We start from the raw sequence: 24,253 nt of genomic DNA, 5'->3' as shown, positions 1-24,253 counted from the left end.
AGGTTTTGGGGGGACCAGAGTGTACCAGGCACTGGAATTCCTGGTTGGTGGCAGCGCTACAGGTTCTAAGCTGGTAATTGAGCTTAGAGGAATTCATGCTGACACTTCATCTTTTGGACGCTAAGGTTCAGAGTGGGGGAATTATACCATGATACCCCTAAACACTTCAAACAGCTTATACGGGGATCACTGACTGGCATGGGTTTCTTGCAACAGTCACAAGGTCTGAAGCTCAGGGACAGGGCATGCCCCATCCCTAGGCTAAGTCGCATTTGGGACTAACAACTACAGTAAATCTACACTAAGGGAACTATAAAATTAACGATTTTATAATTATATACAAAAAATTCACAACTAGGCACAGTTGTGAGGAGTAGGCCTGCAGAGGCAAGGAGACATTCCAGCATGATCCCTGATTGAGGTGCAGCTTCTGGAAAATACTTGAACACATTATTGTTTTGTTCAGTTTCAGGTCAGTTTCTAAACACCTCAGCATAACGCAACCTGCTCTGTTAGGACTTTATTGTGACCTTTGGTTACTTACTGATACGGTGCATGTCCCATTCTGTTGCTGTTTGATATTTACTTTGTATTTTACAGTGACCACCATGAATTTCTGAGAGTTCCATTTCTATAGAACATATACATAAATATTATGCTGACTTCTCTATCTGCTTTAAACCGTTTCCTCAAAATGCTCAGCAGTAGTCTATGAAATCATTCTTTCAGTTCTGGCACAGTTGATGCCCCATTAATACTCCTCAATTATTATTTCTGGTAGGAAACAATATTTGGTCTCATGGTTTTCAGTATCACACATGTTGGCACTATTTTAAGTGATATTATTTTTCAATTGTGGTGATGCAATAGCTTCCTCAGAACTTGCCATCACCAGAACGGTTAAAATTCACTGCCAACAAGCAAAGCTGCTTATATGCAAGGTAACATTTATGTAAGTAAAAATAAGGCTTTAAAAAGTGCAATAATAATCCCCAGAGCATCTGCTCCATCAGAGTCTCTTCAAAAATATCTACACAGAGGTTCCACTACAAACAACCTTCCCTTAACTTTTCCCGTTTCTTTTATAGGCCCCTGAGGCATAAACCTCATTTTTTAAGAGTGCTAGTGAAGAACACAGTAAATATCTAATAGACAAGCAAGTACACATCTGAATGAAAAGAAGGTGTCAATATGTGAATATACTTGTTGCAGTAACCTCTGGATAGATTGTTAAATGAAGGTAGTCATTTTCTAATTTTAAACTTTCAAATAAAATAATTTATATGTTAGTGTTTTTTTCCAGTTTCAGAAGTCCACTGCTGAAAGTCTACTGTGTGAACAAACTTAGCTCTGCCATTTCTGTGTCTGAGTGCTTAACTTTGCAACCTTCCAGTTTTTTAACATACTATTTTTAATTTAATATGTTTTTATACTTGTAAATTAGAAGTATCTGAAATTAGATGTTTTCGAAACTCTATTTTCAGCTATTTCTGGGAAACACATTTTCTATTAATTCGCTGGCCGTTCCTGAGTTGACAGCTGTTCAGATTTAAATGACAGTAGTCAGATTCCCCAGTCTCCAAGGCTAAACTCTTAGATTTCTTCAGAGTTTCCCTCCCTTCTACAGTTTGGGAGGGAATATAAGGAAATTTCTCAGGCACAATCTAGATTAATATCACAGGCACAAGGAAGTACTATATATATCTTCCCAGCTATCTTTAACATTTGGAATTTCTTTTGAATTTAATATGAATATAATTTTTAGTTTGGAACTGTTTTACTTTATAAATTGTCTACATGTACAAAATATATCAATTTATGATTAGATTGTGGAATATTCTATTTATATGTTTTATTTCAAGTGATTTCTTGATTCTCTTTTCCCTGAATTCTCCTTTTGTAGTGTTCATTCATCTCCAATACTTTTTCCATACATGCTTCTCTCCCTTCTCTGTTCCTCCTTTAGGATTACAACTAATAAAATAAAGGACAGTTACCTGTTCCATAACTGGCGTTCTTCGAGATGTGTTGCTCAGGCGTATTCCACAGTAGCTGTGCGTGCTCACCACATGCACCGGTGCCGGAAGATTTTCCCTTAGCAGTACCCGTAGTGGGGGAGCCCTGCTGCGACCCCTGGAGTGGCGCCTCTATATCGCGCTATAAGGGGAGCCATGCACTCCCCCCACCCTCAGTTCCTTCATGCCAGACAACTCCAACAGAGGGGAAGGAGGAAGGGACGTGGAATACACCTGAGCAACACATTTCGAAGAACACTAGTTACGGAAAAGGTAACTGTCCTTTCTTCTTCAAGTGATTGCTCATGTGTATTCCACAGTAGGTGACTCCAAACTATACCTGATGGAGGCAGGTAGGAGTTTAAGGGTTACCGGGGGGGAGCACTGCCCTACCAAACCCGGCGTCATCCTGCGTTTGGGATAAAATTGCACAGTGCGATGAGAAGGTATGGACAGAGGACCATGTAGCAAATCTGCAGATGTCCTGAATAGGGACGTGAGCCACACAGGCAGCGGACGAGGCCTGAGCTCTTGTCGAGTGAGCCTTCACTATAGGAGGCGGGGGAACCCCTGCCAGGTCATAACAAGTGCGTATGCACGAGGTGATCCACTGGTCGTCCCCTCATGCGCTCAGCATAAGCAATGAAAAGCTGAGGGGATTTACGGAATGGCCTGGTTCGGTCTAAGTAAAAGGCCAGTGCTTTAGCATAAGGGAATGCCCGATCCAGCCCTTTGAGGAACCGAGAGGTCATGTAGTGTGAAAACACCGAGTGACCTTGCACCGGGAGGTGGAAAGTAGAAATGGCTGCCAGGTGCACCCTGACCGAGGAGGGAATCAGGCCTTGGGTTCTAAGGGACAGGAGGTAATCGAGGATGAGCTAGATAGATGCGGAGGAGGGGGCAGAACCCCTCTCCCTCGCCTACATGGAGAACTGATACCATTTGGTCAGGGAGGTTTGGTATGTGGACAGTTTCCTGCTCTCGAGTAGGACTTGTCTAACATTCTTCGAACACCTCCCCTCCTCCTCATTCAGCCACGAAGCAGCCATGCTGTCAAGTGGAGCACGGCCAGGTGGGGCGGAGGAGACATCCGTCCTCCTGGGAGAGGAGTTCTGGTTGGAGCAGCAGCCTGCACGGGGGGCCACTAAAAGCCGCAGGAGGGGCCCATACCAATGTTGACAGGGCCAATCCGGGGCTATGAGGAAGATCTGAGCCCCGTCTGCCTTTACCTTCGGTAGGACCCTGCCTATCGGGGGAAGGCGTAGAACAGGCAACTCGACCATGGGATTAGGAATGCGTCCGATATTGCCCCTTCACCATCTCTCGCCCTGGAGCAGAATCATGGGCATAGGCGATTCTGGACAGTGGAGAATAGATCTACCTGGGGAGAGCCCCACTGTAGGAAGAGCTGCCTGGCCACCTCCCTGTTTAGAGACCACTTGTGTTGTTGGGAGAAGAACCTGCTTAGGCAATCTATGAGTGTATTGCACCTGCCGGGCAGGTGAAAAGCCCTCAAAAGGATGTTGTGGGCTATACAGAACTCCCACAGGAGCTGGGCTTCCTGGCACAAGGCCACGGAATCTGTGCTCCCTTGCCTGTTGATATAATACAACGTAGTCGTATTGTCCGTGAGGACCCTGACCACCTTCCCCCCTAGGTGCTGGCTGAAGGCTACACATGCCAGGCGTACTATCCTGAGCTCCCTGACATTTACGTGCTGATGTAATTCCGAGGGCAACCATCTGCCCTGGGTTTTGAAGCTTCCCACATGGGCTCCCCATCCCAGGTCCAACGTGTCTGACACCAGATCTAGTGAGGGAGGGGATTCCCGGAAGGGGATACCCTGAAGCATTTGCTCGGGAGGGACCACCATTGCAGGTCAGCTATTACATTGGGTGGCAATGTGACGACCTTCTCCAGGTCGCCCCTGGCCTGGGAATACTGAGAGGCCAGTCAGAGTTGGAGGGACCTCATCCTGAGCCTGGCATGTCGCACCACGGAGGTGCATGCTGCCGTATGGCCTAGGATTTGAAGGCACACCCGTGTTGTCATCACTGGAAAGGCCATGACCGAGGTGATGAGACCTTTGAGCGTCTCGAACCTGTCCCGGAGGAGGGAGGCCATGGCTATCAGGGAGTCTAACAGTGCCCCATGAAGTGTATGCGCTGAACCGGGACTAATGTGGACTTTTCTTGTTCACCACTAGGCCTAGACTCGTGCAGGTATCTAGCAGGAATTCTATCTGCGCTTGCACCTGGGACCAAGACTTGCCATTGAGCAGTCAGTTATCCAGGTAGGGGAAGATGTGCTGCCCATTCCTCCTGAGGTGGACTGCCACCACCACCATGCATTTGGTAAAAACCCTGGGGGCCATGGAAAGGCCAAAGGGAAGGACTGTAAACTGGTAATGGTCTGTCCCTACCAGGAAGCAGAGGAAGCGCCTGTGACCCTTGAAAATGTGGATATGGAAGTACACATCCTGGAGGTTCAGGGATGCAAACCAATCCCCCGGGTCCAGGGACAGAATAATAGAGGCCAGTGACACCATACGGAATTTGCAGCGAAACAGAAACTGGTTGAGATTCTGTAGATCGAGGATGGCCCTGAGAGCACCTTCCACCTTTGGGATCAGGAAATACCAGGAGTAAAACCCTTTGCCCTGGAATTCCTGAGGTACCCTCTCCACCGCGCCTAGGTCGAGGAAGCACGTCACCTCCTGATTTAGGAGGAGGGCGTGTTCCGGGTCCCCAGGAATACTCCAGGGCGGAGGATGAGGTGGGGTTGCATCAAACTGCAGCCTGTACCCCTCTGACATGGTACTGAGGACCCACTGGTCTGACGTTATACGGGACCAATGCACTCTGAAGGCATATAAATGGTTGCCAGAAACCAACTTTATTAACTGGGGGGTTTCCCCGGCAACAGGCCAGGTGGCCACTTGCAAAGAGTAAAAAATGCCTCTTCCCTTCCCTCTTACCCTTCGAGGGGCCGGGGCATGGGGCCGAACGGGACTGGTGCCGTGACCTGCGCCTCTTGTGCCTAGGCCTTTTCGGCGGGGGCTCGTATCTGCCTCTTACGGGGGGAGCCAAGGGCTGCAGCCTGGGTTTGTCCTTGGCTGGTGGAACATACAAGCCGAGAGTATGCAGGATGGTGCAGGAGTCTTTCATCCCATGCAGATACGTATTGGTTTGGTCCACAAATAATGCTTTGCCATCAAACGGCAGGTCTTGCATCAGGGACTGGGATTCCACAGACAGCCCGGACAGTGAAAGCCACAACGCCCGTCGCATAGGGATAGCTGAGGCCAACGAACGTGCTGTGTCAGTCGCATTCGAGGCTGCCCGGAGCGCTGCTTTCGCTGCTGCCACACTCTCATCAACTAGAGCCCGGAATTCTTTCCTGTTCTTCTCTGGGAGGGATAGCTCGAATTTAGGCAGAGACCCCCACAAGTTAAAGTCATACCTGCTCAGCAGTGCCTGATGGTTTGCCACCCTGAGCTGGAAACTCACGGAGGAATAAATCTTTTTTCCAAAAGTATGCAGCCTCCTCGCATCCTTGTCCTTGGGGGTGGGCACGGGCTGTCCGTGTCTTTCACGGAGGTTAACTGATTCCACCACCAGTGAGTTCAGGGCAGGGTGAGTGTAGAGATACTCATGCCCCCTTGTTGGCACAAAGTATTTCCTCTCTGCCTTCTTAGATATGGGCGGCAGAGAGGCCGGGATTTGCCATAGAGCGAACAAAATATTGGCTACCCCTTGCTGAAGCGGTAGAGCCACTCAGGCCTGTGCCAAGGAGGACAGGACAATAAACAAATTGTCCGCCGGTTCCTCCATCTCCTCCGCCTGGAGCTGGAGGTTGGTGGCTACACACCAGAGAAGCTCCTGATGAGCTTTGAAGTCCTCCTGAGAAGGAGGAGGCAGTGCTGCTATGGACTCGTCCAGTGCCGACAAGACAACCGGTACCATGACTAGGGCACCAGGTAGTACGGTAGGTTGCACTCCATGTCCAGGTGTGGTGCCGGTGGTTCGGTGCCCGATGACTGGTCTCGGTGCCGAGGTGCAGACGCCGAGGGCACTTGGGATGCCCCAGGCACGGAGCGGGGCCCCAACGGTGCAGGTGCCTGGGGCCACGGTGCCCACTGGCACCACTCTCCTTGCCATGGTGCCCCTTGCCACTGCGCCGGCTGAGGCCCAACCAGGGTTATATGTTCCTGAGGGATGGTGCGGCCTGGGGAATGGCGGCTGGGAGCCGAGGCTGAAGTGACCAAGGATCGCACAGTGTCGTAGGAGCGACTCGATTGGTGCCATCCATGTCGGGTCCGACCCCAGGATTTAGACCTTGATGACGATGAGACAGATGTCAGAGGTGCTCTCCCTGGACTCCTGTTGGTGACCGCAGCTACGACACATTGGTGCCGGTGACTGTCGGGATGCACTCCAAGCATGGCGCATGCCATGGTAAGATCAGTGGTGCCGATGGCGGCGCGACCTGCTATCACTGCGGCTGGACGAGGAGCATCGAGGCTTTCTGTCCCGGCACCTGCAGCCCCCGTGAGCCGAGGAAGACTCCGGCGACTCGCTCCGAGGTGACCCGGACAATGGAGTGGAAACGTCACGCAGGCTACGGGAAGGCCCTGCAGATCGAGCAGGGACCTCAACCTGCGACCTGGCTGGTGAGGGATCACGGGCACCCAGCGGTTGCTTTCCTCAGGACCAGGGCCCCAACTCGGGTGGCCTGCTCGGTACTGGCATGATGAGGATGTCGCGCGCTGCCTGAGCTGCCTCCAGCGTCAACGGAATCCGCATCATCGGGGAGGCACATGCTGACGGGGCTGGACTACTTCGCTTCATGTGAGTTGGAGGTCTGGGTCCTAAGAGGGATCGCGGGCTGCCCAACTCAGGTCCAGCCTCACCCGTCCTTGTAATGGCACCACTGGGTCTTGCCTTGCTTCTTGGCGGGGGAGCGGTGCCAACTGGTGGATGGGGTCTCGCTCGGTACCGAGGACACGGTGCCTGGCGCCGGGTTGGGTCGGCGCACTGGTGCCGGAGCCAGAGCTGACTCCATAAGCAGAACCCAGAGTCGAATCTCAGGCTTGCACTTAGTCCGGGGTTTGAAGGACTTGCAAATTTTACAGAGCTCACTTATATGAGTCTCGCCCAAACAGTGAAGACACTCGGAGTGTGGACATGGAATTGCAACAGGAGTCACACGACTTGAAATCTGGGGCTCGGGGCATGCCCCGAGTCAGGCTACTAACTGGAGAAACTAGTAACAGTCGAAGACTGTACTACTAAGGAAGACACTGCAGCAAAGCTGGAGTATAAGTTCTGACTACCTTCACTGGTGGCAAGAAGGAACTGAGGGTGTGGGGAGTGTGCAGCGATATAGAGGCACCACTCCAGGGGTCGCAGTGGGGCTCCCCCACTATGGGTACTGCTAAGGGAAAAACTTCCGACACCGGTGCACGTGGTGAGCACACACACCTACTGTGGAATACACATGAGCAATCACTCGAAGAAGAAACAATAGTCTCACCTGGGCAGTTAAAAAGACTTCCAAATCAAAGACGGCCCATTCCTGTACCAATAGGAAAAACCTATATTTTAATCCTGCCTTCAGTATTATGGTACTTTATTATAGCAGGCAGGTTCCTAAATCAAGAGACTCTCTCCGCAGTACTCTATCTTTGTTACACAATATTTGTAAATTTAGAATACGGATTACATCTTATAAGAAAAAAGAATTTAAATGTTGTAAATTTTTATCTTAAAATGTTTTAAACTGGATATAAATATTTCCAAATGTGCTTTTTAGGGTTCTATATAGTATACAATCTTTTTATTTTATTATTATCCCTTGTGCTGTTCAAATAGATTAGATTTGTTCTACATTACTTTTTATATATTCATATATTTTCTCAGAACTCTTTTTCTTTGTCATCTCTTTCCCCTTCCATGTTGTCCATCCTTATCCCCCGCATCCTCCCCCCCCGACACCCAATATGATTTCAGCCAACTTCACTTTAAATACTGCTCTACTCTACCTCACCCACCATGGTGCTAGTTATATTAATAGCGATTGCAAATAATATATGCTAGGAAAGGCCTGAAGATTGAGCAGGGGAAAAAACAATAACAGACCTATGGCCAGGCCAGGGGCCCCAGCTGCGGGCAGGGCTAGGGCCAGGAGCAGAGTCCTGGCCTGGAGCCAGGGCTGCAGGGGGGGTGGGGCCAGAGCAGAGCTGGCAACAGAGTGGAGCTGGGTGGCACTCCCTCCCCACCCTCCTGTAGGAGCTAGTCTGGGCCCCACTGAGCCCCCTGAATGTTCCTCCGTGTACTCCTAGGGTAGCACACCCCACGGTTTGGAGACCACTGTTTTATAAGAATATAGAAATACATTTATTTTAATATATAGTAACTCCTCACTTAAAGTCATCCCATTAAAGTTGTTTTGTTGTTACGTTGCTGATCAGTTATGGAACATGCTCGTTTAAAGTTGTGCAATGCTCCCTTCTAACGTCATTTGGTAGCCGCCTGCTTTGTCCACTGCTTGTAGGAAGAGCAACCTGTTGCAGCTAGCTGGTGGGGGCTTGGAACCAGGGTGGACCGGCAGCCCCTTATATTTGAGTTTTGAGCCTATGGTAACATACTCTCATGCATGTGTCTATTTCTGCACACAGCTTGGAAAGTGTACCTTACAGGTATATTTTCAAAGCTGTAGAAGGGGACTTGTTTGAACAACTTTGATAAGTTTTGTGAATTGTGCAGCTAAATCCCTGGTCACAACTCTGAAAGTTTACCCCAAATGTTTTTAATTTCATTTTTACATTTACATCAATCATTTTACCTTCTCTGCTTTTGTCAGAAATCAATGTTTCCTATTGCTATTCTTCCCAACAGAAAATATTTTTTTCTAGCTGAAATTTCAGACTAGTAAATAATATTGTTTCTTTGGACTGCAGCCTCCATTCGCACCCCTGAACTCCAGCAATGGGTAGGAACCGCCTACCGACTTGGTTTACAGAGGGTTTTGGTTTTTTTAATAATTTAACTAGTTCAATAAGGGTGGTGCTTTTTTAACATAATCAGTTAAACCCTAGTGTGGATGCAGTTATATCAGTATAAATATGTCTTATACCAGTATAGCCTATTCCTGGAAATTTACTTTTAAAAGAAAAATATTACAAATATAATAAAAATATAATAAAAAAGTATAACTGCATCCATGCTAGGGACTTGTAACACTTTAAAGACACCAGTCTCAAACAAATATAGTTAAAGTGGTACCAAAACTGTGTAGACTCACCTTGAGAATAACACAACTAGATTGCATTAATGTAAAGAACTACAGTGAAAAGAAAACATGGGCATTTTAGGCTCAAATTTATTTTAATAACTATTTTTGTGTGAGAATTGCTCCTGTAGAATGGGAACAACCAGCCTTCTGATAATTATTTTTCTTTAATATAAGGCTGATGGCATGACCCAGTGAATAGGTCACTGGACATAGATTAAGGAGAAATTATTTTTATTTTTGGGTCTGTCACTATTCTGCCATGTGAATATGAGCAAGTGACTTCACCTGTCTTAATCTCAGTTTCCCTAATTATAAAATGGGAATAAGAATACTTATCTCTGCTCAGAAAGCACTATGAGATCTACAGATGAAAAAGGCAAATTATCGTTACTATTCAGAAAATAGTACTTCCAAGGGAGTTAGTGATAATGGCTTCAGAGATGCTACCTCAGTGAAGCCAATTCCTACTTCAGGAAACAAATATAACTTACCTGAGCTAAGGAACTATGATGAATATAAAGAAACTACTCCCTCATCCAAGTACATAGGATCATAATCTCAGATCAACCAGATGAATTGGTGATGGTCCTGCTTTGAGCAGGGGATTGGACTAGGTTACCTCCTGAGGTCTCTTCCACCCCTAATATTCTATGATATCAATACATAGTAAAAGGTCCACTAAGTGGCTGTTTCCCAATGTCTCTAATGATCGATTGTGGGAAAAATCTCAACCGGCACCAAGGTCTGAAGCACATAAAAAGAGAAGAAACTCAATGAAGGCATCACTGATAGCTGACATTGTTTAAGACAAATAAATAATGTGTTATTTACTGGCCTGAGGCCAGAAAGACATCTGGCTATTGATTTGCAACTTGTAGAGCGAGGTCTTTCATTAGGGGACTTTACCTTTATCTGGATTGATAAAAATAAAAACAAAACAAAATAAATATAGTCCTGTGAGAGAGAACCACCAGTTTGGGGCCTTCCAGAACTGGCTAAGGATATGTATGCCTACACATAAATACTATAGACTATCGCTATTTAATTTGTACACTAACTGTTTCTGCAGCAGGCATCCAAGACAGACATTTCAATGAGGCTTTCAAATTTTCCTCTAACTAGTTCAACTATCTGTGTATGCCAGATTCCTTATCTTTCACATTATGAGGGAAGAAAAAAATATTTTCTGTTGATTATAGCCTTAAAATAGGTTTTGGCCATCTAAAGTACATTTTTTTAAAACTTCTCTGATGAACTTTCTCAGCTGAGTTCTGTGATCCATTTGGCTTCATACAGGAAGGGACTTGGTTGTCCTTTTACACAACCAACTCCTCAACCAGCCCAACAGTGCAAGAAACCACCTCCCCAATGTCAAAACATTCTTATTCCTTCAACATCTCTTAGTTACATGAGGTTTTCAGCAATATTTTATTAATGCTCCCTTTTAAGAAGGTACTGAAATCTTTGTAAGATTTTGCAAAACAGTATAACGCACTTGTATTGATTAAGGTAGTTAAGTACCATGAGTCAAATATTAAAACAAATATATGTGGAACTAATGGATTATTAGAATTTTATATTACATAGCACAGTGACCAATGCATATTACAATTTCCATTGACTACGCAGCACTGTAACTTTCACACTTTCAGACAAGATTAAAAAACAATTCCCAAAAAAAGAATAATGCTGCCATTAACTGCCAACTTCATTAAGAATCTTTAATAATAAATTGAAGTAAAATAAATTTAAAAGAGAACAGTGCTAAATCCCTTATTGTCTCCACTGCAATATAAAAAATTACTAATGTTGTAAATTTATGAGCCAATAAGTTGAAAAATAAATTGACTCCATTTAGCTGCAGGGTGAAAACATTATTAGCAAAAGTAATAATGCAGAAAAGTCATGACTCGGACTTAATTCTTTTACAAGAAGAGCAATTTCACCTACACTCTGACAAGTTGTACATTGCATTTCCACATGGATATTAAATGAAACTGAAAGACAGTGCCCAATTCCTCATTACTGAGGAGTCCAAACAGAATACACCTTACCTGAGTTATCCCAGTGGGAGGAATCTTGTATGACTGCAGCTTCTGCTTCAGTAGCTCAGGATCACTGTGACGGAATGGGCACCCTGAGGGGGAATAAAAGACAAGCACACAAACAAGGGTATTTACCCAAGAGTTAGCACAATAATACACTCCGGAGACTGACTAAGCTGTTCTTAATTGTCTAACAGCTTATTAATAAAGAAGTTAATTGCCCATGTGTGCAATTGTTATACTCTTTTTTTAAAAGATTACTTCACTGTATGGTTATCAGGGCATTACAGACTCAAGAGTTACATAATGCACTACAACATAAGCAGGCCAAGATTCACATTCATTGAGTGGAAAACAGTTTTAATTAGGTTCCTTATTAACAGACACAAACAGTCACAATTAAAATAATCTCAAATACAAAAAGAAACATTAGGCTGTGATGAACACACACAACAGATAGGAAAACTAACATAGAAGGGGACTTGATCCTTAAAAAGGATAATAGTATTTATTCCATAGTGAAAATATCTTCAAGAATCCCATCACTGAAAACTAACAAAAGCAATTCTTGTTGCACACAAAGTCAAATGAGTGACTTATTACTAGTAAATACAGGTTGTGTGTAAAGCATTTAAGCGTGTGTCTACACTACAGCAGGGAACTAGCTTTACAGCCTGGGTAGACAGACTTATGCTAGTGGGATCGTGCTAGTGCACTAAAATAGTTGTGTGGACATTGCAGCACTGGGAGAGACTCAGGCTAGCCACTCAAACTCAGACTCAGGGGATAGGTTAGGCTTGAGCTTGGGTGGCTAGCCCAAGCCTCTGCCACTGCAGCAACATATCCACAGTGTTATTTTAGCATGCTAGCAGGAGCCTCACTAACACAATCTGTCTAACCAGGCTGAGAGGCTCACTTCATCTGCAGTGTAGACATATTCTAAGAGACCAAAGAGCACAAGTCGTATTGAATTAATGCCTTTAATTCCTTAGGAACTTTTGAAAGTATCTCCCGTAATGCAGTGCACTGCGCACACACAGAGGCTGTCAAACAGCAGCTCAGCTGGATGAATAGACCAAGATACCACTTATCTGTCATAGTCTTTTCAAAATAAGTTAGGATCAAGGGATGGATAAAAGTCTACTCTAGGAACAGAAGGTCCCCCAGAAAATTTCATGCAGGGAGAAGAGTAACATTTATGAAACAATTAAAAGGAGAGTTTTATATATCATTCTATACCCAGGACTGGGTCAGATTTAGATAAATATGTGAAGTTGAGATGTTAAATTTCTTAATTAACCTTAGTTCATTAAACAGACTGACCATAAGATTCAAAGATGAACACTATTGCTGAAGTATTAGCCTATTAAAAACTAAATGGATGCAATATTACTGGAGTATGTTAGTCAACTTGAAAGTAGAGCTGTAAGAAACTTCAGTGCCTGTCTTCTAAGACACTTACAAAGCAAATTGGAAAGTGGGAAAAAGATTAGTGAAGAGCTTAGTAGAGAGTATATTGAACTACAGCTGAATGAATTTTTCTTGCCTGACCTAATAAGTCAAATTACCAGAAGAGTAAGAGCACTAGCTTGTCAGCAATGATTGGCATAAGCTACTAACTCCTGCCAGTAATATAACCATCCAATCAGTTCTCTTCCAGAGCTTCTGAGTTCCATGCACTGTGAACATGTCAGTTACAAATACTCACCATGATAATCCCCTTGACTTGGTGGATTGGACAGGATAATCTTCATGCAGCTGAATGGTGTATAATCTGTCCTCTTGCCTTCTTTTCCATAGTTATGGCGGATGCTGTAGGCATACCCTTTGTCAAACTGAACGGTAAAAATATTTAAAAGCAGATTATTTGCATGTGAACTGCATGTAGTATCAGTGATTCCAGCTACTTTACAGGATGAAATATTGGATTATGAAAATATACCTGCCAAAACCATTCAAATGGAAAAAGTGAGAGATGAGAGAGAGAGAGAGAGAGATTAAACTGCATTATGATCTTAAAAAGTAAAGATTTTATTTAAACTGGAGTAATGGAATTTCACAAAAACCTTTGAACACTCCGATAGATGGCTGCGTAGCTGGTCCATGGGCCCCAGGCGACATCTACATTGCAATTAAGTACCTACAGCTGGCCTATGTCAGCTGACTTGGGTTCAGGCTGTAAAACTGTACTAAAGATGTTTGAGCTTGGGCTGGTGCCCAGATTCTGGGACTCTACCCACTTGGAGGGTTCCAGAGCTCAGGTTCCAGCCCGAGCTCAAACATCTACACTGCAATTTTACAGCCCTGCATCCTCAGCCCAAGTCAGCTGACCCAGGCCAGCCGTGGGTGTTTAATCTCTTGTAGACATACTCTGAGTAAGACCATGCAGCTTTAATCACTGCCCTGTCAAAGACCACGAGGCTGTAGCCCTTGGAACTTTGGTCAGTCCAGCTGTTTGAAGTCTCTGAGTAGTTAATCACTCAGCAGTGGTGAGCAGAGGTAAGCAGGGAAGACTTGGTATAGAAGTCATTTAGTGGGTGAACTCAAGATCTGCAAACAGAGGCAGCTAGGAGAGGAGTTTCAGAGAGAGTTAGAGGGAGAGTATGAAAGGGTTTCATTCCAGATTCAGCACTACATGTGATATCAAGATGTCCAGCAGATGTGCCATATTCTCTTTCCTGCCTGAAGACAGAAGAGATTTGCTATGCATGAAGTGCCAATTGGTGGCCGTGTTAGAAGAAAATATTCTTGAATTGAAGAGGTAAAGTGAGACGTTACTAAGAATCAGAGAAGCTGAGGAGTTCCTAGACAATTAGATTCTGGAAACACCAGTACCTTGGTTCAAGGAAGGATGGAGCAGGCCACAAAGGAATTGGAGAGGGAGGAAGTCAGAGAGAAGGCCTGGTAGTTTGTAACCACTAGAGGCAAGATGTCATACATTCTACATGGTTGGAGATAGAGGAGGATAAGCAGATTGTAGCCACCAGAAAGAAGAGAAGCAGAAGGAATTCCACAAAGCTGGAAATTTCAAATCGATATCAAATCCTCAATATGGAAGCTACGGAAGACATGTCTAAAGATCGAACAGGCCCAAGGGAATGGAGAGATGTATGGGACACATGTGGATGGCACCTTGGCCCAAACTGTAAACAAACAAAAACAGAAGAAAGATGATCCTTATGGGAGATTCAATACTCAGAACATCCAAAGAACATTTCTACAAGGAACAGACACACAATAAGAGACCATGCTACCTTTCTGGAGCCAAGACACAAGATATCACTCTAAAACAAGATAGGCTTCTGAAGTCTATGGGCAAGGATCATCCACTGGTGATGGTTCATATCAGCACTGATGACACTTCATTATGGGATATCTCACAGATAATAGATGATGACTTCAGGGAACTAAGAAGCATGCTGAAGAAGAAGAATGTCCAAGCAATCCATTCTGAGATCCTGCTTGTCCCATGAGCAAAAGAAGGCAGAAGATTCTGGAAGAGAATCATTGGCTAGATAAGTTGTGTAGGATGGAGGGTTTTGGTTTTATGGAATATCAGTCCACTTTCCATGAGGAGAGGAGGCTATATTATTTGGATGGCCTCCACCTCAGTAGGAGGACTAATCTCCTTAGGAACAGGCTGCCTAGAGTAGTCAGGAGGGGGTTAAACTAATAACAAAAGGGAGGGTAAAAAGAGGGAAGATGTGAGCACTAAGCACAAAAATCGAGATGTTGAGAACAAAATTAATCAAGAAACCAACGGATATAAAGAAGAGAAATTCCTGGATTGCCTATACACTAATGCTAGTAACATGGGTAACAAACAAGATGGACTGGAATTGCTCATTGCATAAATTTGATCTAGCTGGTATTACTGAAACCTGGTATGTTAAAATGAATGATTACAACCTATTTAGGAAGGATCAAGAGGACAAAAGGAGAGAGCAAGTGGCATTACCTGTTTTCTAGTCACCAATAATGCAGAAGTTATGACCTTGAATGTTTATGGATCAACGTCCTAACAGATAAAGCATAAGAATAGGGTATTCATTGATGTCTGCTACAGCCCACTAAATCACACTAGAGAACAGGATGACTGGTTTCTTACACATCAATATATAATGCGTAGGGAAAAAACTCTGCATATCAATTTGAGTGGCATATGCTGGAAGCCTCAGGCTTCCATTATTAAAACAACCTTGGAATTTCTAAACATTATAGATGAGAATTTCCTAACTCAGTCTTGCAGCCAACATGGGTGAATTCTATATTAGACTTTGCCCTAACAGCTAAAGAGGAAGTGATCATGGAAGTAAAAGTTAACGGTAGCATAGGTACAAGTCTTCATGTCATGATCACATTTACAATGTGCAAGCAGAATAAAGTCCAAACCAGTAACATATACGCTTGATGCTTTAATTGGGCCAATTTCACAAAGCTGAAAACAATTATGAGTCAAATCAACTGGAAGGAAGAATTTAATCAGAAAAATGTGAATGACAAGAATTCCTCACTAGATGTCCCAAAAAAAGACAATCACACATTTAAGGAAGAATGCTCTGCTAGTTTAAAAGCCAATCTGGTTTTGAGGGGAAGTGAAGGCTTCTGTAAAAATAAAAACAGAAAAACTAATATACAGCAAATGGAAGAAAGGAGAGGCTGATGGTAATGAATACTAATCAGAAGTTAGGAATTGTAGAAAACTGGTAAGAGAAACCAAGGGACACAAGGAAAAATCTATGGCCAGCAGAGTTAAGGACAACAAGAAGGAAATTTTAAAATACATTAGGAACAAAAAGAATTCTGACATAGAATTGGTCCAATTGCTAGATAGATATGGTAGAATTGTAACAACAAAGCAGAAAAGGCAGAAGTGTTGTATAAATATATCTGTCTTGTATCTGGGGAAAAGCAAACAATGCGATCTCGTCAAATGGCGATGAGAACATTATTTCCATTCCACTATCATCTTTGGAATATGTTAAACAGAAGCTACTAAAGTTAGACATTTTTTAAATCAGCAGGTCCAGATAATTTGCATCCAAGAGTTTTAAAAGAGCTGGATCATTAATTTGATTTTCAATAAATTGTGGAGCACTGGAGGAATTCCAGAAGACAGGGAAAAAGCTAATAATGTGCTAATTTTTAAAAATGGTCAATGGAATGAGCTGGGTAATTATAGGCTTGTCAGCCTGACATGAATCCCAGACATGATAATGGAGTGGCAGATAAGACACTCGATTAATAAAGAACTAGAGGAGGGTAATGTAATTAATGCCAATCAACATGAGGTGATGGAAAATAGATCTAGTCAAACTAACGTGAAATCTGTTTTTGATCAGATTACAAGTTTGTTTGATAAACGTGATAGTGTTGATACTTAGACTTCTGTAAGGCATTTGACTTGGTACCACATGACATTTTGATTAAAAAACTAGAATGATATACAATTAATGTGGCACACATTAAATGGATTAAAAACTGGATAAATGAAAAATCTCAAAAGAAGAGTGTAAAGAGGGAATCATCACTGAATGGATGTTTCCAGTAAAGTCCCCCATGGACTGGTTCTTGGTCTACACTATGTAACATCCTTATCTTGACCTGAAAGAAATCATAAAATCATCACTGATAAAGTTTGCAGATGACACAAAATTGGAGGAGTGGTAAGGAAGGAAGAAGACAGGTTATTGATTCAGAGCATTCACGATCGCTTGGCAAGCTGGATGCAAGCAAACAATATGCATTAGAGTATGGCTAAATGTAAATGTGTACACCTGGAAACAAAGAATGTAGCCAGACTTACTGAATGGGGGACTCTATTCTGGGAAGCAGCCTCTGAAAAAAGTTTGGAAGGTTGTGGTGAATAATTAGCTGACCATGACCCCCAGTGCAACATTCTGGCCAAAAGAGCTAATGTGAACCTGGGATGCATGAACAGAGGAATCTCAAATGTATTTGGCACTGATGAGACCGCAGATGGAATACTGTGTCCAGTTCTGGTGTCTACAATTCCGGAAACATGTTGATAAATCAGAGACGGTTCAGAGAAGAGCCATGAGAATGGTTAAAGGATTAGAAAAAATGCCTTATAGTGATTGATTGAGTTCCTTGAGTCTATGTAAGCTTAACAATGAGAAGGTTAAGGGATAACTTGATTACAGTCTACAGGTACCTAAATGGAGAAAAAATATTTAATTATGGGCTCTTCCATATAGCAGAGAAAGGTATAATATGATCCAGTGACTGGAAGTTGAAGTTACACAAATTCAGATCAGAAACAAGGCATAATTTTTTATTGGTGATAATAATTAATCATTGGTAATTTTCTAAAAGATCTCTCTAGACATTATTTTGGGGAAGTTGTACATGGTACAAAGGAGGTCAGATTAGATGGTCTGTTAGATCCTTGGAATCTATAGGAATGGAGCAGATTGGCTCATTTGAATCATTAGTTTTCATACATTCTACAACAGTGGCCCATAGTGAAATATTTAAAGAAAGATTATTCTCATCAGGATTACACAAAGTAGCTCACACATTCTTTAAAAACAGTGCACTATTATTTCAGAGAATTTAAGGTAAAGAAGCTTGGGAAAATATATTGAATGCCAACATATCAGAGTACCATTTTCCTGAGGTCTGCAGTTTTTGACATCTAACTTGTTAGTCAGGGTGAGCACTTTACTTTCAAGTTCACAAACTTGGTTGCTCTCCCAAGAGATATAGCTTTTACTCATGCTATTTTTTTCTTGTAGTTGACTCCTCTAAAGTTTATGTTGATGTTCTAAATTGAGGAGCCGAATTTTAGCAAATTCTGCTTGAGTATCAATACACAGAACATAATGTTTCATTTCATTGGGAGAGTGACTAAAGAATAATAATGGAAGATACATATATGAAAAGTAACTTAGAAAAAGTAACAGCAATATAGCCTTTTGTATATGCTGTAGATTACATAAATGTGCAAACTACAGATATTGCTGTGCTGTAATATATACAGCAGTACTTAAGAACAAGTTCAAATTTTAATTTTAGAGACAGCAGTACATTTCACATGGGAAATGAAAAACTTTTCAATTCTTCCCCTAGTGGAAACTAGCACCATGTAAAAGAACAGCTGTACTCTCATTAAAGTTTAAATTGTTGTAATTAACTCTTTGTGTAAAACTTTGTCTCTGGATTAGGTTTAATTAACAATTGCATCGATTTCTGTCTGCTTGTCACAAACCACTGAAAAGGCTTTTGTGGCAATTTTTTGTTTTGTTTTGTTCCTTTCTACATAAGAACAGCCATACTGGGTCAGACCAATGGTCCATCTAGCTCACTATCCTCTCTTCCTACAGTGGCCAATGCCAGGTGCCCCAGAAGGAGTGAACAGAACAGGTAATCATCAAGTGATTCATCCTGTCGCCCATTCCCAGCTTCTGGCAAACAGAGGCTAGGGACACCATATCCCTACCCATCCTGATGGCTAATAGCACTTGATAGACCTATTCTCCATTAATGTATCTAGTTCTTTTTTGAACCCTGTTACAGTCTTGATCTTCAAAACATCCTCTGGCAAGGAGTTCCACAGGTTGACTGTGTGTTGTGTGAAAAAAATACTTCCTTTTGTTTGTTTTAAACCTGCTGCCTATTAATTTCATTTGGTGACCCCTAGTTCTCGTGTTATGAGGAGGAGTAAACAACACTTTCTTATTTACTTTCTCCACACCAGTCATGATACTTTAAGATAATAGGATGCAAGAAACTAGAAAAAAAAAATCACAAATCTACAATTGGTAACTGTCACAGTTACAATTTTCACTCATTTCCTGCAAGTCAAAATTTATATTTGTTTGAACTATATAGCCTATTGGCAATTCAGAATATTTTACTGGCAATTCATACTTGAACTGCTGCAAAATGTCCAAATCATCATGATGAAAAAGCATGTGTCCCAATGATTATCCTCATTCCATCAAATTTCTGTGATGTCTATTATATCAATCTCCCCATTTAATATGGGGCACTCTAGTTCCCCATATTATTTAGACTTCTAGGATTTGTATATAAACACTTGAAAAAAAAATTCACTTTTTAGCTCTCTGCCATTACATGATGTAATTGAATGGGACTTTCTTTCATTTGAAAATTTCTCATCAGATCCTACCTGTATTTTATCTTCCCCCCTCTCCTCCTTACAAGAATATAGAGAATCTCCATTAAAAGATCCTACCCTATGGGATGTCTCTGTCTGAACCACCTCCGCACCTGCTGGCTTTCCCACAGCCTTTAGTTAAAAAACAGCTCTACGACCTTTTTAATTTTAAGTCCCAGTGATCTGGCTCCATTTTGGTTTAGATGGAGCCCATTCTTCCTGTATAGGCCTCCCCCTTTCCCAATAGGTTCCCCAGTTCCTAATAAAACTAAACCCCTCCTCCCTACACCATCATCTCATCCATGCTTTGAGACCCTGAACTTCTACCTGTCTAACTGGCCCTACTTGTAGAACTGGAAGCATTTCAGAGGATGCTATCATATTAGTCCAGGACTTCAATCTCTTACCTAGCAGACTAAATTTGGCTTCCAGGACCTCTCTTCTATCCTTCTCTATGTCACTGATACCTACATGTATCATGATCATTGGCTCCTCCCAGAGAAAAATAACTGTTTGTAGTGGTAATGAAAATCATGGCCACTACAAACCGTTCTTTTTCTCTCCTGCTGATAATAGCTCACCTTAACTGATCACTCTCCTTACAGCGTGTATGGTAACACCCATTGCTTCATGGTGTGTGTGTGTGTGTGTGTGTGTGTGTGTGTGTGTGTGTGTGTGTGTGTGTGTGTGTGTGTGTGTGTGTGTGTGTGTGTGTGTGTGTGTGTGTGTGTGTATCTTCCTACTGTATTTTCCACTGCATGCATCCAATGAAGTGGGCTGTAGCCCACAAAAGCTTATGCTCAAATAAATTTGTTAGTCTCTAAGGTGCCACAAGTACTCCTGTTCTTTTTGCTAGATATCACTGTCTCTCTATAACAGGGTGGCAGTCTGCAACCAGACCAGCATGGCCCATCTCGGTACCCTTGTCTGGTCTGGCCAGGTTCCGTGCTCAGTCCCCCTGGCTCAGCCTGTCTGCACTGACCTTTTCATGGTCCTGATGCTACTCTATCCAGTCAGCCAGGCACCTAGTCTTTGGCAGCCTTCCCTGGGCTCAGTTCTGCCTGGTGAACTCTCTGCAGTGAGCTGTCTGTGGTCCTACAGCTCGTCTAGCCAGCTAGGCAGCTGGTCCTCCTTCTCCAAGAGCCACACAGCAACTGAAGGCTCTGCTCTGCTGCTTGCCTTTTATCTGGCCCTTCTGGCCCCTTATTGGTTGCTCCAGCAGAGGACTTCCAGACACAGTCAACCCTGCCACACTCTCTCTGTAAACAAAAAATGTTTTTCCATGGTTAAATGTATACGTCACCCGAATCTCCCAAGCCTGCCAATTCTATCTAGCAGCAAGAATAAGCACTACTCCTCAGCCTCTGACATCTGAAAAGGATCATGCTGCTAATTTTTACAACAGAAAGCTTAAAAAGGAAAGTTAGTCTCCCATTGCTACTTCTGAACAGTTTTTTAAGGAAATCCAAAGGATTCTCAGATCATCTCCAAGAAACTTTTTTTTAACAACTATAGCAAATCACACCCTAGTGCAGGGCGGCCAGCCTGTGGCTTCAGAGCCACGTGAGGCTCTTCAGAAGTTAATATGTGGCTCCTTGTATAGGCCCCAACGCCGGGGCTGGAGCCACAGGCACCAACTTTCCAGTGTGCCACGGGGTGCTCACTGCTCAACCCCTGGCTCTGCCACAGGCCCTGCCCCCACTCCACCTCTTCCCATCCCCTCCCCTGAGTTTGCACGTCACAAAATAACTGATTGGGAGGTGGGAAAGGGAGGCGTTGATCGGCAGGGCTGCCGGTGGGTAGGACGTGTTGGGAGTGGGGGGAAACTGATGAGGGGGCTGCTGACATATTACCGTGGCTCTTTGGCAATGTACCTTGGTAAATTCTGGCTCCTTCTCTGACTCAGGTTGGCCACCCCTGCCCTAGTGGGTTGGGGCAGGCTGTTCAATAATCAGATTTGCTTGTGAGGCAATACATGTAATACATGCATCTCAACTACTTAGATGACAGTGAACCCAACTTACAATCCCATCAACGCCTGTGGGAGGAAGCTATATAATGGAGTCTTTCTCCCATGCAGAGATGGCTAACCCAGGCTCCCTACGTAGTGGGGGAAGGTGTGTTGGAGGGGAAGGAATGCCTTTTTCTCCCCTCACAAGTTTTAAAATATGAAATGTCACAAATGGTTTTTAAAATTTCAGGGATATATTTACAGATAACTTTTATTTTCTTAGTAAAATCATTCACTAAGCATTGTCAACATGAAATCAGCAGAGAATACACAACATTATTTAAAAAATAACTATTCCTCTAATGCTGAAATACAATAATCTAGCTTTCCCGGATCAATCTATTCAATTCAATCATCTGAAATATAAATTTTGCGTAACACACAAATAATTATACAAAATAATTGTCAGTCTCCATTGATGAGATTAGATACGTTCCAAAGCCATGGCAGAAAGTCTCATAAATTTTGATGGAAGAAATGCCTTCCTATTTTACATAACAGTTTGCACAGTATGTCACCAGACTGCACGTTTTGATACAATAAGTTGTTCCTGTGAATTGTTGAGTATGAAATATAGCCTCCATTTCCTAGCTGGTATAGCTCTATTATGCAGGACAAGACAAACTGATATGGTTTTATGTCTATTAAACAGAAAAATAAAATGAAATAAAAAACCCCTGTGGACTCTACTTTATTCTTTAAGATAACTTAGACTAAAGATATGCTAAATGATGAAATTCTAAACACACAGTTGTTAAAATAATTTAAAGAGCAATTGCACATTTCACCAAGTCTACTTTTTAATATTCTTGCAAATGATCCCAATGAGATTATTGTAGTATTCTTGTGAAAGTACAATAAAATACAAAAACAATCTTTTCTATTTCAAAATTTTAGGCAATATAAAATAAGAAATGTAGGTCAAATTGATTTATATTTTTAAACTTATATTTATCATTCTTTATCTGAAATTGGGGCCTGTCTCTGAAAGCATTAATACATACATTCAGTAGGGAAAAAAGGGTAAACCAATTTTTATTTATTTATTTTTAGCTAATGCTTGCACAGTCACGGTTGCTTTACTACAAAACTATTCAAAACAGTACTCTGAATACCACTGAGTATGGCTTGGTGTACACTAGCAACTTACATCAAATCGGTATAATTATGTCACTCAGGGTGTGGAAAATCGAAACCCAAGTGACAAAGTTATATAGACCTAAGTCCTGGTATAGACTGCGCTATGTTGACAGGAGATCTTCTTCCACTGACATAGCTACCACCTTTTGGGGAAGTGGAGTACCTACATCGAGCATCAGAGTAAGTAGCGCCTTCACTGAAGCACTACAGTGGTGCAGCTGCACTGCTGCAACATTTTAAGTGTAGACAAGTCCTAAGTGATATTCAGCTACTTCACATTCAGTTAACATGGAGATGTAGCATTCTTGCAGACAAGTGTTTCTATTACTTTTCTTAAAGATGTCATTGACTTAATAGCTCACTGCTGTTGTGATAGACTAATAAACTAGACAGCTCTTACATGCATGCAATCTTTCAGCAATGAAAATAAAACGTAAGTCTGACTAATGGTGCAAGACTGAAATGGGAATTTGGGGAAATTAAGGCGTTGGTGTTAGTAGTCTGTTTTACACAAGCAACAAAACAAAATAAAAAACAGTACAATATGGACAGAGGTATATATGTTCACTGAAAATAAAATCGGATTAATTTTACATAGGGCCATATCTGAGCTAGCTTTACTGCTGTAAATCTGGAAGAACACCATTGACTTCGATTTCCTTTAGTGGAGGACTTACAGAGTGACGAGAGATCAGAATCTGGCTCAAACAATATTCGTGATTTTAGCCACTTAGGTTATTAAATATGGATTTTGGTGCCTAATTTTAGGCTTTCAACTATGAAAATTGTGATCTTTATATTTTGTGGTATCCATTATAATTAAAAACAAACATCAAAATGTTAGGGCTTATTCTTCAGATATGCCAGAACTGCACTCAATGCACCTTTGCAGGGGGGATTAGGTGGCATTACCCAATTGCTCTTTCCCCTGAACCTGAGAGCTGCCAAGTGCTGAGGTAGCCTAAGTCAGAGCAACTTCTGAGATTCATCTTGCACCAACAGTTAATGGCTCCCACGTGCCAAAACTGAAATCGGAACGTATATTTTTCACATTTAATTAAAAAAAGGCTGAGAATTTTGCTCTCTCTCTCTCTCTCTCTCTCACACACACACACACACACACACCTGTAGAAAAAAAAATCTTCATACTTCTGCACTGAGACCAAGCACGAAAAATTTCAGTTCCAAAGAAATTTACATAAGATAAGAGCAACTGATAAGAGAAAGTATGTTTAATATGAAAGTCTCATTTTTACCAGAACTACAGTCTATTGCTGTGATCCATTTAATATTAATTTGCCAATACTACAACATCTGACTCATAGACTCATAGACTCTAGGACTGGAAGGGACCTCGAGAGGTCATCAAGTCCAGTCCCCTGCCCTCATGGCAGGACCAAATACTGTCTAGACCATCCCTAATAGACATTTATCTAACCTACTCTTAAATATCTCCAGAGATGGAGATTCCACAACTTCCCTAGGCAATCTATTCCAGTGTTTAACTACCCTGACAGTTAGGAACTTCTTCCTAATGTCCAACCTAAATCTCCCTTGCTGCAGTTTAAGCCCATTGCTTCTTGTTCTATCATTGGAGGTTAAG

At 42.6% G+C, this 24,253-nt stretch overlaps 1 protein-coding gene across 2 annotated transcripts in view; it reads right to left on the bottom strand.

The window, feature by feature from the left end:
* Window positions 1-24,253, bottom strand: part of PRIM2 (DNA primase subunit 2) — a 302,984-nt gene that overhangs the window by 35,529 nt on the left and 243,202 nt on the right. For both annotated transcript variants that reach the window (XM_030555654.1, XM_030555653.1), the window contains exons 11-12: window positions 13,065-13,191; window positions 11,366-11,448 (exon numbers count right to left, since the gene is read on the bottom strand). In XM_030555654.1, the coding sequence (XP_030411514.1) occupies window positions 11,366-11,448; window positions 13,065-13,191 (210 nt within the window). The remainder of the gene's footprint in view (window positions 1-11,365; window positions 11,449-13,064; window positions 13,192-24,253) is intronic.

This window comes from Gopherus evgoodei, chromosome 3 (assembly GCF_007399415.2).
Source record: "Gopherus evgoodei ecotype Sinaloan lineage chromosome 3, rGopEvg1_v1.p, whole genome shotgun sequence".
NCBI lineage: Eukaryota > Metazoa > Chordata > Testudines > Testudinidae > Gopherus > Gopherus evgoodei.
This window is presented reverse-complemented; position numbering and strand designations above follow the sequence as displayed.